Source organism: Pan troglodytes, chromosome 20 (genome assembly GCF_028858775.2).
Source record: "Pan troglodytes isolate AG18354 chromosome 20, NHGRI_mPanTro3-v2.0_pri, whole genome shotgun sequence".
Taxonomy (NCBI): Eukaryota; Metazoa; Chordata; class Mammalia; order Primates; family Hominidae; genus Pan; species Pan troglodytes.
Window position 1 is genome coordinate 36,063,583 of NC_072418.2, and position 16,609 is coordinate 36,080,191.

Consider the following 16,609-nt stretch of genomic DNA (forward strand, 5'->3'; position numbering starts at 1 on the left):
GCTTGCAGTGAGCCGAGATCGCGCCACTGCACTCCAGCCTGGGCGACAGAGCAAGACTCCATCTCAAAAAAAAAAAAAAAAAAAAGAGCATCAATCAGATGTGGGATAAAAACCACCATTTTTTATATTTTGGTTTTGGGGCTTTTTTTTGAGACGATCTCACTCTGTTGCCCAGGCTGGAGTACAGTGGCGCAATCACAGGTCAGTATAGCCTCAACCTCCTGGGCTCAAGTGATCCTCCCACCTCAGTCTCTTGAATAGCTGGGACTATAGGCACACACCACCACACCTGGCTAATTTTTATATTTTTTGTAGAGATGGGGTCTCAATAGTTCTCCAGGCTGGTCTGGAACTCCTGGGCTCAAGTAATCCTCCTGCCTCAGGCTCCCAAAATGTTGGGATTACAGGCATGAGCCACCACGCCCAGCTGCTGTTTTGTTTTAAATTACTACATTTTGGTGCAATTGTCACACAGCAATAAATAACTAATAGCCTTATCATCAAATGGTGCTGGAAAAATCAAATTTCCATATGCAAAAAAAAAAAAAATCATGGATCTATACCTTACACACTGATATGGTTTGGCTCTGTGTCATTACCCAAATCTCCTCTCAAATTGTAATCCCCATGTGTCGAAGGAGGAAAGTGATTGGATTATGGGGATGGTTTCCCCCATCCTGTTCTTGTGATAGTGAGCTCTCACAAGAGCAGATGGTTTTACAAATGGTAGTTTCTTCTGAGCTCTCACATGCTCGCTCTCTCTCATCTGCCGCCATGTAAGACGTGCCTGCTTCCCCTTCTGCCATGATTGTTAGTTTCCTGAGGATTCCCCAGCCATGCAGAACTGTGAGTCAATTAAATCTCCTTTGCTTATAAATTACCACATCTGCGGTAGTATCTTTACAGCAGTGTGAGAATGGACTAATACACACACCATCTACAAACACTAACTCTAAATGGATTACAGACCTAACTGTAAAGCCGAAAACCATAACACTTCTAGAAGAAAATATAAGAGAAAACCTTTGTGACCTTAGGTTAGGTAAATATTTCTTCAATATGAGATACTGAAAGCATGATCCATAAAAGAAAAAATTATAAGCTGGACTTCATAAAAATTAATAACTTCTGCTCTTTGAAAGGCACTGTTTAAGAGAATGAAAAGACAAGCCATAGATAGAGAGAAAAGACTTGCAAATCACATATTTGATAAAAGACTTGTATTGATACTATATAACGAACCCTCAGGATGCAATAATGGAAAACAAGCCAGGGCTGTGATGTCTCCAGGAAACCCACAGTCTTCACCCAGGTCTCTGCTTACGTCTCCTGGATGAAAAATGTCATTGCCTCCAACTGAACATGATCCGGAGTCCAACGGCCTTCCCAAGATGGTTCTTAGATCTGCAACAGGACTTGTGACCAACAAGGAATGCCCAATTTTTATAAATGGGCAAAAGATGTGAACAGATGCTTTACTAAAAAAGATATAAAGATGACAAATAAGCACATGAAAAAAATGCTCAATACCATTAGCCATTAGAGAAATGCAAAATAAGGCCAGGCGCGGTAGCTCACGCCTGTAATCCCAGCACTTTGGGAGGCCGAGGCGGGTGGATCACTTAAGGTCAGGAGTTTGAGATCAGCCTGGCCAACATGGCAAAACCACATCTCCACTAAAAATACAAAAATTAGCCGGGTGTGGTGGTGCATGCCTGTAATCCCAGCTACTTAGGAGGCTGAAGCATGAGAATCGCTTGAATCCAGGAGGCGGAGGTTGAAGTGAGCTGAAATCGTTCCACTGCACTCCAGCCTGGGTGACAGAATGAGACTCTGATCAAAAATAACACACTCCATCTCAAAAACAAAAAAACAAAAATAACCACAATGAAATACTAGTACACGCTCATGAAATGTCCAAAATTTTAAAAACTGACCAAGACAACCCCTTGTGCTCTTTTATTCTAAACTGGGCCTATGAGAATGGATTCCACAAAGGAGGGCAATAAGAAGGGTTGTTCTGTCGTCAACAAGGTTGTGACCAGAAAGCACACTATCAGCACTCATGAGCACACCTATGGAGTGTGCTTTAAGACACTGCCCCTGGCATACACAAAGAGATCTGGAAATTTCCCATGAAAGAGCTAGGAACTCCAGATGTGTGCATTGATGCCGGGCTCAACAAAGCTGTCTCAGACAAAGGAGTAAGGAATATCCCTCACCCTATCTGTGTACCACTGTCCAGAAAGCGTAATGAAGATGAAGATTGATCAAACAAGCTCTGTATATTGGTTAGCTATGCAACTGTCACCACTTTCAAAAACCTACAGTCAATGTGGATGAAAACTAACCACTGACTGTCCAAGTTATAAAAGACCACACACACACACACACACGCACTCACACACACAGACCAAACCAAGTGTTGGTGAGAATATGAAGCAACTGGACTCATATACTGTTGGTGGGAACATAAATGGGACAATGACCTTGTAAAATAGTTTGACAGTTCCTTAATAAATTAAATACCTGCCTAGTATAAGGCCCAGTTACAGATATTTACCCGAGAAATGAAAGTATATATCCGAACATTTGTGTATACATTTTTTTTTTTTTGAGATATAAGTCTCACTTTGTTGCCCAGGCTGGAGTACAGTGGTGCGATCTTGGCTCACTGCAACCTCTGCCTCCAGGTTCAGGCGATTCTCGTGCCTCAGCCTCCCCAGTAGCTGGGACTACAGGAGTGTACCACCACACCCAGCTAATTTTTGTATTTTTAGTGGAGATAGGTTTTCACCGTGTTGACCAGGCTGGTCTCAAACTACTAAGCTCAGGTGATCTGCCCGCCTTAGCCTCCCAAATTGCTGGGATTAACCACACTCAGCCAGTGTGTAAATGTTTACAGCAGCCTTTTTCTAGTAACCAAAAATTAGAAACAAACTAAATATCCATCAACAGGAGAATGGATAAACAAACTGTGGCCTATTCATATAATGAAATACTACTCAGTAAGGAAAAGGATGAATTATTGACTCTCGGAACATGCGTGAATCAGAATAATCATGCTGAGTGAAGGAAGGCAGTGTATTTTATGTAATTCCACTTATATAAAATTCTAGAAAATACAAGCTAATCCATAGTGTGAGAAAGGAGATGAGAGGTTGCCTGGGGATGAACAGGAGCATGAAAGGTGGCAGAGAGGGGCAGGGGGAAGGAATTACAAAGGAGCATGAGGACCCTTGTCAGAATGATAGATATATTTATTATCTTTTTTTCTTTTTCAGAAGCTACCCTATTAATTATCTTTTTAAAATAAACTTTTTTAGAGGCAGGGCCTCACTCACAACAGCCTCACTGTTTCTCAGGCTGCAGTGCAGTGACATGATCATAGCTCACCGCAGCCTTGACCTCTTGGGCTCAAGTGATCCTCCAGCCTTAGCCTCCCGAGTATCTGGGATTGCAGACATGCACCATCATGCTCAGATAATTTATTTTCTTTTGATTTTTGCTATAGATAAGGATTTGCTATGTTGCCCAGGCTGATCTTAAACTCCTGGGCACAAGCAATTCTCCTGCCTCAGCCTCCCAGGATCAGTTTACCCTAGGAGTTCAAGACCAACTTGGGCAACATAGTGAGACCTCCATCTCTGCAGAAAATTTAAAAAATTAGCCAGGCATGGTGGTGTGCACATGTAGTCCCAGCTACTCAGGAGGCTGAGACAGGAGGATCGCTTGATGCTAGGGGGTTGAGGCTGCAGTGAGTCACGTTCGCACCAATGCACTCCAGCCTGGGCAACAGAATGAGACCATATCTCGAAAAAAACTTTTTGTTTTGGCCAGGCACAGTGGCTCATGTCTGTAATCCCAGGCACTTTGGGAGGCAGAGGCAGGTGGATTGCTTGAGCCCAGGATTTCAGCCTGGGAAACATGGCAAAACCCTATCTCTATAAAAAATAGAAAAATTAGTTGGGCATGGTGGTACATGCCTGTAGTCCCAGCTACCCGGGGGGCTGAGATGGGAGAACTGATTGAGCCTGGGAGGTGGAGGCTGCAGTGAGCCATGATTGCACCACTGCACTCCAGCCTGGGCAACAGAGCAAGATCTTGCCTTGAAAAAAAAATTAATAATTAAAAAACAAAAAAGAAAATGGGCTGGGCGCGGTGGTTGATGCCTGTAATCCCAGCACTTTCAGAGGCCAAGGCAGGCGGATTAAGAAAGAGGTCAGGAGTTTGAGACCAGTCTGGCCAACATGGTGAAGCCCCATCTCTACTAAAAATACAAAAATTAGCTAGGCGTGGTGGCATGTGCCTGTAATCCCAGCTACTCCGGAGGCTGAGGCAGGAGAATTGCTTGAACCTGGGAGGTGGAGGCTGCAGTGAGCCAAGATTGCGCCACTGCACTCCAGCCTGGGCAACAGAACAAGACTCCGTCTCCAAGGAAAAAAAAAAGAAAGAAAATTATGTGTATAATTCAAAATTCCCTGTTAACCTGAATACTTGGGCTTTAATGCTTTACATTTTTTTAAAATACTCATTGCATTCAATCATGAAATGTGAGAAGTTCATGCACCTGAAAAGGAGAGACCTCAAGTCAGTCCATTATCCTCAGAGACACCATATTAATTGCATCATTATGGAATCGTGGTAAACATTTTGAAGGACATGATTCTAACCACCCTACTTATACTTTTCTGGGCAGTTTGAGCAGTTCCAGGATCCAGTACTTGGAGGCTGAGCACAGGGGTGACCTCAGTGCCTGCTCATCTGATACTCACCTTGGTCTCTCTGGAGACGGGTTGGGGCTGCGGGGAGGAGGTGTGCGTGGCACAGCTGCCTTCGGAGCAACGCTGGCTGCAGGTAAAAGGCCATGGATGATGTGTTTCTGCACAAATGAAATCCAACAGAAGTCACTGGGTTGGGTCACTGGATCACCTGAGTCTTGTCACCACTCTCCCTGGGCCTGCAAGGGGACACCTGCACTGGCCACCCATGGATCCAAACCCATCAGAAGCCCACTCCTCCCCTGCCATCCCCAGTCCCCATCAGGCCAGACAAGTGCACACAGCCAAGGAGCATCATGATAGGTGCTCATTGTGTGGCCCTCTTGTCCTTCCCTCCTCAGAGCTTCCCTGGCTGTCGCCAAGAGTCACCCTCTAGCTCTTCCACGTGTCCCACAGCACTCCCTCCAGTGATGTCTCATGTGGCTCCCCCTGCAGAGCAGGGTGACTTCCTGAGAAGCAAGTGATATCCTTATTGTTTTTCGCTTTGTTTTGTTTTTGAGATGGGGTCTTGCTCTCTTGTCCAGAGTGGAGTGCAGTGGTACGATCATAGCTCACTGCAGCCTCAAACTCCCGCTTCAGCCACACGAGTAGACAGGACTACAGATGTTCACCACCATGCCTAGGTAATTTTTGTATTTTTTTGTAGAGACAGGATCTCACTACATTGCCCAGACTGGTCTCGAACTTCTAGCTTCAAGTGATCCTCCCACCTCAGCCTCCCAAAGTGTTGGGATTATAGGTGTGAGTGCTGCACCTGGCCCACTCTCTTATCTTTATCAATCCTGGAACTCTAGCATTGAGCACATTGCCTCACACCTCATAGGGGCTTAATATAAGCTTTTAGGTGGCTTATCTCCAAGATGAGAGTAATGAAAACTAGCTCCTATACACAATGAAAGTCAGAGAGCCCCGCTTTAGGTAACTGTAACTGGGAGTCTCTGAGACGTTTCTGGGTCTAGTCCAATCATTTTCTTGGCACGAGCCATTCATTCACACCTACTAGAGGCAAAACACCATGACAGCAATGAAGAAACCTTGTCTTCATCCCCAAAGTGGTGAGAAGGGAGGAAAAACACCCAAATAATTATTACAGAACATAGAATTATGGAATGAGCCGGGAGAAAGGCTCTCACTAAAAATGAAAAAAAAAAAAAAAAGAGCATCAATGAGATGTGGGATAAAAACACTATTGTTTTCTATTTGAAGCCAGTAATTAGCACAAAGTGCTGGGGTGGGCAGGGAGGGAAGATTCCTCCAGGTCTGGGGCCAGCCTGGGAATTTCAAATGCTTTCCTTCGAGAAAATCACACAGGCGTTTAGACTGGGCTTTCAGAGATGCCCACTGGTCCCACATTTGGAAATGTGATGGAACAGCATTCTAGGAAGAGGGAATGGCATGAACAAAGGAATGGAGCAAGACATTGGTTGCAGTGCTCGGAAATCATAAGCACGATTCTCCGTTTTGCTAGAATAGAGGCATCTTCGAGGGTGGGGCTTGGGGGCATGGTGGGGACAATTCCCATGGGAAGGGCTCCCAGAGCAGATGGAGGAAATCCCAAGGCCTAGTGAGGAGCACCCACTGACAGTGGCCCCAGGAATGTTAGGTAGTGGTCAGCACGAGACACAAGGCTGGGAAGGGTGGCACAGAGTGGGGGCATCTTTCAGGAGTGAGGGATGGGCACACCTTCCAGTCATCTCCTACAGCCCCCACCACCGACTTGCACAGCCACCCACAGGAGTAGAAGCTCCAAGCAGTCTCTATCCAATACCCCCACTCTGTTTACCTCTGTGTGACGCCTGCCACCCTGTATTTGTCAAGTGATTCCACAGTTTCCATGTTTCCTCCCTGCCCCACTCCACCACCTGCTACACGACAAGAAAGGGTTTTTGTTTGTTTGCTTGTTTTGGAGACAGTCTTGTCTGTCACCCAGGCTGGAGTGCGGTGGCACGATCTTGGCTCACTGCAACCTCCACCTCCTGGGTTCAAGCTATTCTCATGCCTCAGCCTCCCAAGTAGCTAGGACCACAGGCATGTGCCACCATGCCTAGCTAATTTTTGTATTTTGGTAGAGATGGGGTTTTACCATGTTCGCCAGGGTGGTCTCAAACTCCTGACCTCAGGCAATCTGCCTACCTTGGCCTCCCAAAGTACTGGGATTACATGTGTGAACCACTGCACCTGGCCAGAAAAGGTTTTCTTAACCTTTGAATCCCAAGGGCTGGCATCCAGCAGGTCCTCCAAAAAGGCTGCGTAAGATTTTTTTTTTTTTAAAGAGTGAATCCCCCCTCATACCATCACAATCATTCCTAACTATGGTCCCCTCGTCAATCCTGTCTCTACCGGGCATAAAAACCCTCACGGGCAGCACCACTCTCTCAACGGCAGGCAAATGTCCAGCATGGCATATCAGGCTGATATAGGTTGGTTCCTACCAAGTGTTATGGGATTTTTGGGGTGTCGATTTTTCTGGCCGGAACCTCTGTGGCCACAGTGCCTTTGCCTGAGTTCTTGTCCTGCATCCAGGAAGAATGAGGTACGCAGACAAGTGAAGGGTGAAGAAGAGTTTTATTTAGTGTTAGAAGAGCTCAGAGGAGTGGGTAGCTCCTCTCTGGAGACAGATTGTCCCACGAGCTCAAGCATTCAGCTCTCAACAGAGAGGAGGCCCTGGAGAGAGTGGCTCCTCTCCGCAGGCAAGTCATTCCAATGTCTCTGCAGGTCTCTGAAGCTCACAGCAGAATGTAGCTCCTCTCTGCTGGCAGGTGGTCTCTGCAGCTTTCAGCGGAGAAGGCACTCCTCTCTGCAGCCGGTCACCCCACCGTCTCCAGCTATCAGCAGAGAGGGTACTGCTCTCTGCAGCTGGTCATCCTGTCCCCTCGTCTCTACCGTCTTCATCCTCTGGCTATTCTCTGCGCTGCTCTGGCTGAGCCCAGGGTTTTTATGGACCTCAGAGGGGAAGAAGTGCATGCTGATTGGGCCATTGGCAGGCCCAGAAAAGGCTCCACGAGTTTCCACTCTGGTCAGAGGGACTGGCAGCCCAGCCCCAGCCTTCAGGCCCTCCCTGGCCTGAGGGTGTGGCCTGACTGGGGACCCCACCTATTTCCTCCTGTTGCCATTCATGGCTCCAGGTCTTGGCTCTGACTCCCCTCCAAGATCAGAGCAGTTGCTGGAGTGGAGAGAGGCCAGGCAGTGGAAGCAGACACCCCTGAGCCTGCAGGGATGGAGGGTGAAGGGGGCTGTCCTTCCTGGGATGGCCGATGGTACAGGCTGCAGAGATGCCCTGGTCCTGTGCCTGGGGGGCAGCCACAGCTGCACCTGGGAGCTCCCACCCCGCCAACTTGGAAGAGGCAGGGCTCCCACTTGTCCCCGGCTCCTGCCTGCACGGCTGCAGCTGCATCTGGAAGGGCAAATTCTGCCTGTTCCCGGCTCCCCCAGAAGCAGAGAGGCTCTGATCCACAGCTGCAGTTTGGGTGGCTGTAGCCCTGCCCAAGAGGGTGGGGCTCCTGCCTGCTCCGTAGAGCAGAAAGCCTGGGTCTGCAGCAGCGGTTTTCGGCTCCAGTCCCAACTCATGAGGGACGGGGCTTCCACCGGCTCCATGAAGTGTGCAGCCCTAGCCACACAGCGTGATGGCAGCAGCCACTGCCATCACAAGGACCCACATTCATTTCTTGCTTCCCCTCCTCTTCCTGGGCAGAGTCCCTGTGCTTCAGCACTCAGCGTGGGCTTCCATTTCCCAAACAGCAAATAATTCATTCTTTTTTAGGCCTTGGTATTTGCTGTCTTCTGCACCCAGAATTCTTTCCTTACTCCCTGCCAGGCCCAGGCCAACTCTCCAGGCTGACATCACTGCCCTTCTGGTACACACATCAACAGCAGTTCTTGTTTTACCATTGTGTACAGAATTATTTATGGGCTTGTCTATCCTACAGACCGTGTGGCCATAAGCTGTCAGTTGTGGGTATCAGCACACAGCAGGGACTCATTAATGTTTGGGGCTTTAAATAAAAACTCAGGCCAGATGCAGTGGCTCACACCTGTAATCCCAACACTCTGGAGGCCAAGGTGAGAGGATTGCCTGAGCCAAGGTTTAAGACCAGCCTGGGCAGCATATCCAGACCCCATCTCTACCAAAAAAAAAATATATATATATGTTTTTTTGAGGCAAAGTCTAGCTTTGTCGCCCAGGCTGGAGTGCAGTGGCACAATCTTGGCTCACTGCAACCTCTGCCTCTCGGGTTTAAGCGATTATCCCACCTCAACCTCCCGTGTAGCTGGGATTACAGGTGCCCACCACCACGCCCGCTAATTTTTGTATTTTTAGTAGAGATGGGGTTTCACCATGTTGGCCAGGCTAATCTTGAACTCCTGACCTCAAATGATCCGCCCACCTCAGCCTCCCAAAGTGCTGGATTACAGGTGAGAGCCACCTCGCGTGGCCTCTACAAAATAATTTTTAAAATTAGCCAGGCATTGAGACTTGGCAGAGTGTGAGGCAAAAAATAAAATAAATAAAAAATACCTAGGTGTGGTGGTGCACACCTGTAGTCCCAGCTACTCAGGAGGCTGAGGCAGGAGGATCACTCGAGCCCAAGAGGTTGAAGCCACAGTGAGCTATGATCATGCCACTGTACTCCAGCCTGGGCATCAGGACAAGACCCTGTCTCTAAAACTAAATTAAATAATAAATAAATATAAGAATCCCCTTGGCTGCTACGTGGAGAATGGACCTAGGGGAAGGGCGAGAGTGGAAGCAGAGAAACCAGCGAGGATCTGCCGCAGCAGTCCAGGCAGATGCTGGAGGCCGGGATGTGGGTGGAGATGGGAACAGCTGGCAGATGTATGTAGTGGGTATATCGGATGGGACTTGCTGATGGGGTGTACATGGTGGGTGGAGGAGGGAAAAATGAAGAATGACTATATCCAGCAGTGCAGCAGGTGTACGTCGTCCAGGAGTTAACTCCGGGCACGGGGACGAATGCTACAGGGGAGGCAGGGTGCTCCTGTCCAACTGTGGCCGACCCTGGGGCAGAAGATTGTTAAGGCCGGGCACAGTGGCTCACGCCTGTGATACCAACACTTTAGGAGGCTAAGGAGCTCAAGACCACCATAGGAACATAGCAAGATCCCTGTTTCCACAAAAATATTGAACAATTAGCCGGGAGTAGTGGCGCGCGCCTGTAGTCTCAGCTACTCGGGAGGCTGAGGTGGGAAGATCGCTTGAGCCCAGGAGTTCGAGGATGCAGTGAGCTATGATCGCACCACTGCACTCTAGCCTGGGCGACAGAGCGAGACCCTGTTTCTTAAAAAAAAAAAAAAAAAGTTTAGAACACGAAAAATCAATGCTTCCTCAACTGAAAACCACTTTCTCTTGTGCCGCCCCCTTGACTGGATCTCAGGCCAAACCCCAACCCGCCCCAACCCTTTACCCCTAATTCCCGGCCCCACAGAGCCCCACGCGCGGCGAGCGAGCATCTACTTACGAAATGGCTCCTGCGGCCTCTCCGAAATCCCAGGAGCATCCTTGCAGCGCGAGGAGAATGGACCAGGGGCTGGACTCAGCAGCAGATCTACCCACAGCCAGGGACCACTCCCTAAAGCCCGCTGCAGGCCCAGCCCCTCACGCTTTCTCTTCGCAATGGACTTTGCAGCAACCACGTCGGCCATTGGCTCAGCTCGGCCCTCGACCAATCAGAGCTAAGGTTACTTCCACACCGGTCGTTCTTGGCAACCAGCGGGTACCGTTCAAATCCCCGCCAGGGCGGAAACGTCCGCCCTTATCCGTTCTCTTATTGGCCAGATTAGACGTCCATTTCTGACGCCACAGCCTATCCGGCGCTGCGGGAGGCGGAGGGCGGGCTGGATGAAGGACTGGGCGAGCACCGAGGGCGTGAACCCGGAAGGTGGCGCGGCCGCCAGTAACATGATCTCTAGACTGGGACGGTGGGGTTCCTGCCGGCTGTATTCGGGCCTTGGACTGGACTGAGGAGCTACGGTGCGGATCCAGCTGGGGTATCAGGGGCTAGGCACGTGATGAAAATGAAGGACGCGGACACCAGGACAGGAATCTCCTGGTTCTTAGAGAATTTATTTCTCCACAAATAATTGGCAAACGGGATCTCGCTGTATTGCTCAGGCTGGTCTCGAACTCCTGGGCACAAGCGATCCTCACGCCTCAGCCTTGCCCAATGTTGGGATTACAGACGTGAGCTACCATGCCCAGCCCGGGATTCTTTTAAAACTTAAATGATCGTGCCTCTGGCCTTATTGGAATCCAATGCCATTACCACCTCCACCACCACACATCCCCTCTCCAGCCATCCTGGCCTTCATTCAGGCCTTTGTGTTTTCTTTTTTTTTTTTTTTTTGAGACGAGTCTTGCTCTGTCGCCCAGGCTGGGGTGCAGTGGCGCGATCTCGGCTCACTGCAACCTCCGCCTCCCGGATTCAAGCAATTCTCTGCTTCAGCCTCCCAAGTGGCTGGGATTACAGGTGCCCACCACCAAGCCCGGCTAATTTTTTTGTGTTTTTAGTAGAGACGCGGTTTCACCATCTTGGCCAGGCTGGTCTTGAACTCCTGACCTTGTGATCCACCCGCCTCGCTCGGCCTCCCAAAGTGCTGGGATTACAGGTGTGAGCCACCGCGCCCAGCCCGTGTTTTCTTATTAGTAATTATAAAGGGAATCTTATTTGACAGTTCTTTGACAAATAATTCAGTCTGCAGAGGGGATCCTGCCCCAGAGGCCCTGGCTTGGAGTGGAATGCAGGGCCGTGTGCGGGAGAGCCTGCTCAAGTGCCGCCTGGCTTTTCCCTCCTTAGGTGGAGACCATCCATGGAAAAGAACCCCCCTGATGATACGGGCCCCGTGCACGTGCCTTTGGGGCATATTGTGGCCAATGAGAAATGGCGCAGGTCACAGCTGGTACAGGAGATGCAAGGTCGGTGGGCTGCCCTCTGCCAGCCCTTTCCTCCCCTGACATATTAAAAAAAAAAAAAATCTGCCTATTATTGCCATCTTTTCATCCAAAGCTCATGGAACTCATTTTCTTCTCTGTATTTTAAGGGAGAATTAAGCTCATTTTTGAGGATGGCTTGACACCAGACTTTTATCTGTCGAACAGATGCTGCATTCTTTATGTCACCGAAGCTGATTTGGTGGCAGGAAATGGCTACAGAAAGAGGCTTGTTCGGGTTAGAAATGTAAGTATTAGGCTGGGTGCCGTGGCTCACGCCAGTAATCCCAGCACTTTGGAAGGCCAAGGCGGGTGGATCACCTGAGGTCAGTAGTTGGAGACCAGCCTGGCCAACATGGTGAAACCCTGTCTCTGCTAAAAATACAAAAATTAGCTGAGTATGGTGGCACACGCCTGTAATCCCAGCTACTAGGGAGGCTGAGACGGGAGAATTGCTTGAGCCTGGGAGGCAGAGGCTGTAGTGAGCCAAGATCACGCCACTGCACTCCAGCCTGGGCAACAGAGTGAGATTCCAACTCAAAAAACAAAAAACAAAAACAAAAAAGAAATGTAAGTATTGGATTAAAGAAACTCAAACATTGATTTGTCTCACCCCACCCTTCCCTCCATCCCTTGGTATCATTTATTTAAAATCACAGGTCAGGCACGAAGTGATAGCATTCTTAACCTGAAAAGCAATTTGGTTGCAAAATGACTTACTGTCTTTTTTCCTTTCAAGTCCAATAATCTTAAAGGAATTGTAGTCGTTGAAAAAACCCGGATGAGTGAACAATACTTCCCAGCCCTACAGAAGTTTACTGTGCTGGACCTTGGAATGGTGCTGCTTCCAGTGGCCAGCCAGATGGAAGCATCCTGCCTCATCATCCAGTTGGTGAGTACCGATTCCTACACCTTCGTGGTAGTCCTGTCCTCATGGACACTCAGCTGCTCTCCAGAAGCAACCATCAATCCAATCTATGTCATTCTCTGACTTGGTTTATAAAATCTCTTCGAGGAATTTAAATGTGGAAGCTGCCTCTGCAGCCAGCTCAGCTTGTCACCCACTCCAGGCAAGTGTATCACAAAGTATACAAGTTGGAGACCTGATTTTAGATTCTCAGGGTGTGATGGCTCCATCAGTCATTATCCTGCCCTTTCGCTGGTGAAAACGTCAACCTAGAGGCCAGGAGTGATGGCTCACGCTTGTAATCCCAGCACTTTGGGAGGCGGAGGCGGGAGGATCACTTGAGGCCAGGAGTTCGAGACCAGCCTGGCCAACATGGCAAAACCCTGTCTCTACTAAAAATACAAAAATTAGCTGGGCGTGGTGGCGGGTGCGTGTAATCCCAGCTACTCGGGAGGCTGAGGCAGGAGAATCACCTGAACCGAGGAGGCGGAGGTTGCAGTGAGTGGAGATGCTCCATTGCACTCCAGCCTGAGCAACAGGAGCGAAACTTTGTCTCAAAAAAAAAAAAAAAAGAAAGAAAGAAAATGTCAGCTAGAAGCTGCTTTGTCTTATCCCGTATTTTTGTTAAGCATCAGCACCTTGTGCAAGTTTTTTTTTTCCCCTTTTTTTTGAGGCGGAGTCTCGCTCTGTCCTACAGGCCAGAGTGCAGTGGCACAATCTTGGCTCACTACCATCTCCACCTCTCGGGTTCAAGCCATTCTTCTGCCTCAGCCTCCCGAGTAGCTGGGACTACAGGCACGCGCCACCACACCCGGCTAATTTTTGTATTTTTAGTAGACAGAGTTTCACCATATTGGCCAGGCTGGTCTCAAACTCCTGACCTCATGATCCGCCCACCTTGGCCTCCCAAAGTGCTGGGATTACAGGTGTGAGCCACCACGCCTGTCCAGTTTTCTTTTTTTTTTTAAGATAGGGTCTTGCTCTGTCATTCCGGCTGGAGTGCAGTGGTGCAATCTTGGCTTACTGCAACCTTTGCCTCCTGGGTTCAAGCGATTCTCCTGCCTCAGCCTCCCTAGTAGCTGGGATTACAGGCACCCACCACCATGCCTGGCTAATTTTTGTATTTTTAGTAGAGATAAGAGTTTCACCATGTTGGCCAGGCTAGTCTCAAACTCCTGACCTCAGGTGATCTGCCTGCCTTGGCCTCCCAAAGTTCTGGGCCACCGCACCAGCCAACACGTTTTTGTTTTTTTTGTTTTTTTTTGAGATGGAGTTTCGCTCTTGTTGCTCAGATTGGAGTGCAATGACGCAGTCTCGGCTCACTGCAACCTCCTCCTCCTGAGTTCAAGTGATTCTCCTGCCTCAGCCTCCCGAGTAGCTGGAATTACAGGTGCCTGCCACCACGCCCAGCTAATTTGTATTTTTAGTAGAGACGGGGTTTCTCCATGTTAGTCAGGCTGGTCTCGAACTCCCGACCTCAGGTGATGCGCCCGCCTCAGTCTCCCAAAGTGCTGGGATTACAGGCGTGAGCCATCGCGCCCGGCCGCCAACACTTATTTTTAAAATCAGTTTAGTAGCTTATGCCTCTGATCCCAGCATGGGGAACATCAATTGTGTGTGTGTGTTGTTTGTTTTTTTCACTTTTGTTTTCTTTGTTATGTGTGTGTTGTTTTTAAATCACCCCCTCTGATGTGGAGCTAGAGTTGAGAGCCACATTGAAGATGCAAGCAGCCATGAATGGTTCACAGATCCCTTTCTACCATATCCCTTGCGTCACCGTTCCTAACTTTCCTTGATATAACGCTGTTGTCTGCCTTAGTATAACCACCACTAACTACACCAGGTTTCTCCTTTGAGGCAGGCTTCCTGCAGCTCCTGCGTGAAGTAGGCCTAGTTTAGGTGTAGCCATCATTTAATCCTGCACAACTGAAATGTTTCTTAATGGACCAACAGAAAGTGTTTGAATTCCTCAGTGTGTTTTTCTAAACATTCTGAAAACGCACGTTTTTGTAAATTAATGTCTTAACTCCTTTGTGTGGTTCACCTTTCAATAATTTTACTGATGTCTGAGAAATTATATTCATGATATATGAAAACATTTGTTCCCATAAGTCAAGCTGAGCCAAATGGAAAAACGCAATTTCTACAAAACATATTTTAAGAAAACGGTCAGTCCTCCAGAGGGCGCTCACGTGCTGTTGCTTTCATTGCGGTTCAGGTTCAAGAGCAAACCAAAGAGCCCAGTAAGAACCCTCTTCTCGGGAAGAAACGGGCCCTGCTGCTGTCTGAGCCTTCGCTCCTTCGAACCGTGCAGCAGATCCCAGGAGTTGGAAAAGTTAAAGCTCCCCTTCTCCTCCAGAAGTTTCCAAGCATCCAGCAACTGAGTAATGCTTCCATTGGGGAACTGGAGCAGGTGGTCGGACAAGCAGTGGCACAGCAGATCCATGCCTTCTTCACACAGCCCAGGTGAGGGCTGGCCTCAGGGCCACGGCATCTTCTCCCGAGACCACAAACACCAGGATCTTGTTTTCAGCTTTAAAAACCAAGAGAATGGGCCGGGTGCACTGGCTCACGCCTGTAATCTCAGCACTTTGGGAGGCCGAAGACAGCGGATCATCTGAGGTCAGATGATCAAGACCAGCCTGGCCAACATGGAGAAACCCCTAAAAATAGGAACAATTAGCCAGGCATGGTGACAGGTGCCTGTAATCCCAGCTACTTGGGAGGCCGAGGCATGAGAATCACTTGAACCCGGGAGGCGGAGGTTGCAGTGAGCCGAGATCGTGCCACTGCACTCCAGCCTGGGCGCCAGAGCGAGACTCTGTCTCAAAGAAAACAACAACAAAATAAAAAAGAAAAGAAAAAGGATTTCCTCTAGCAGCAACCAATGAAAGATGAGGCGAGGCTTGAATGGAGCCCGTGGGTCGTCCTGCCTTAGCGTCTGAGTTCAGCTTGTGAAGTTAGTGGGCCGCAGAGGGCACTGCCTTCATTCTGCTAAGATGAAAAGGGCTGGTGGGATCTTCGCAAGAGAGTCAGGGACTCACACTCAGCAAAAAGCGTTAGAGCCGATTTTAATGTGCGACCTTGACCTGCATCTGTCATGGAAAGTGCCTTCTAAAGAGCTTCAGTGGTGGATGTGACCATCTGAAGGAAACAAATGTACAAGGAAGCACTGCGTATCCTAAGCCCTGTGTTCCCGGAGTTTCACCTGCTGTTCATCAGGTCTGGCCTTCATATACCTGTACTGCAAGGGCTGCTTCCAATGTAAATAAACAACTGCGCAACAGTTCCTTCCTCCTTTCCTTTGTTCCTCCCTCCCCCCCGCCTTTTTTTTTTTTTTTGGCAGATGTACAGTTTGTTTATAATCACTGCGTATGTCTTCTGCACACAGAAAGTATGAAGTCTGAAGTTCCCACTTAAAGTTGAAAACTCGACGGCTGGGCACAGTGGCTCACACCTGTAATCCCAGCACTTTGGGAGGCCAAGGGGGGTGAATCACAAGGTCAGGAGATCCAGACCATCCTGGCTGACATGGTGAAGCCCTGTCTCTACTAAAAATACAAAAATTAGCTGGGTGTGGTGGCACACACCTGTAATCCCAGCTACTCGGGAGGCTGAGGCACGAGAATCGCTTGAACCCAGGAGGTGGAGGTTGCAATGGGCCGAGATTGCACCACTGCACTCCAGCCTAGATGACAGAGTGAGACTCCATCTCAAAAAAAAAAAAAAAAAAAAAAAATTTAAAGTTGAAAACTCAACATGCATGAGGCAGAACAGGCTGTGTTTGTATATGGAAGGCCCAACAATGGGAGGATACAAGAAAATGATGGCAGCAGCTGCATCTAGTGAGGGAAGCAGGGGCTGAGGATCAAAAGGTACAAATTGCCCATTCAAAAAATAGACACAGGCCAGGCACAGTGGCTCACACCTGTAGTCCCAGCACTTTGGGAGGCTGAGGTGGGAGGACTGCTTGAG

General features: G+C 48.9%; 2 protein-coding genes across 7 annotated transcripts in view; one reads left to right on the plus strand and one right to left on the minus strand.

Moving 5' to 3' along the window:
- The window catches only part of CEP89 (centrosomal protein 89), a 93,987-nt gene extending 83,519 nt beyond the window's left edge, over positions 1-10,468 (minus strand). For all 5 annotated transcript variants that reach the window (XM_063801481.1, XM_024351927.3, XM_024351929.3 and 2 more), the window contains exons 1-2: positions 10,259-10,468; positions 4,776-4,882 (exon numbers count right to left, since the gene is read on the minus strand). In XM_063801481.1, the coding sequence (XP_063657551.1) occupies positions 4,776-4,882; positions 10,259-10,297 (146 nt within the window). In that variant the 5' untranslated portion in view covers positions 10,298-10,468. The remainder of the gene's footprint in view (positions 1-4,775; positions 4,883-10,258) is intronic.
- A 147-nt stretch (positions 10,469-10,615) lies between these two features.
- FAAP24 (FA core complex associated protein 24) lies at positions 10,616-15,920 on the plus strand. 2 transcript variants are annotated; one of them, XM_512569.9, is made up of 5 exons: positions 10,616-10,770; positions 11,594-11,712; positions 11,838-11,974; positions 12,467-12,619; positions 14,853-15,920. In XM_512569.9, exons 2-5 carry the CDS (start codon positions 11,607-11,609, stop codon positions 15,102-15,104), a joined length of 648 nt encoding a protein of 215 aa, XP_512569.5. In that variant the 5' UTR covers positions 10,616-10,770; positions 11,594-11,606; the 3' UTR covers positions 15,105-15,920. The 2 variants fall into 2 exon arrangements, with proteins under 2 accessions (XP_512569.5, XP_009433511.3); XM_009435236.5 differs by lacking the exons at positions 11,594-11,712; positions 11,838-11,974 and having other exon boundaries at positions 10,666-10,770.
- The last annotated feature ends 689 nt before the right edge of the window (positions 15,921-16,609 follow it).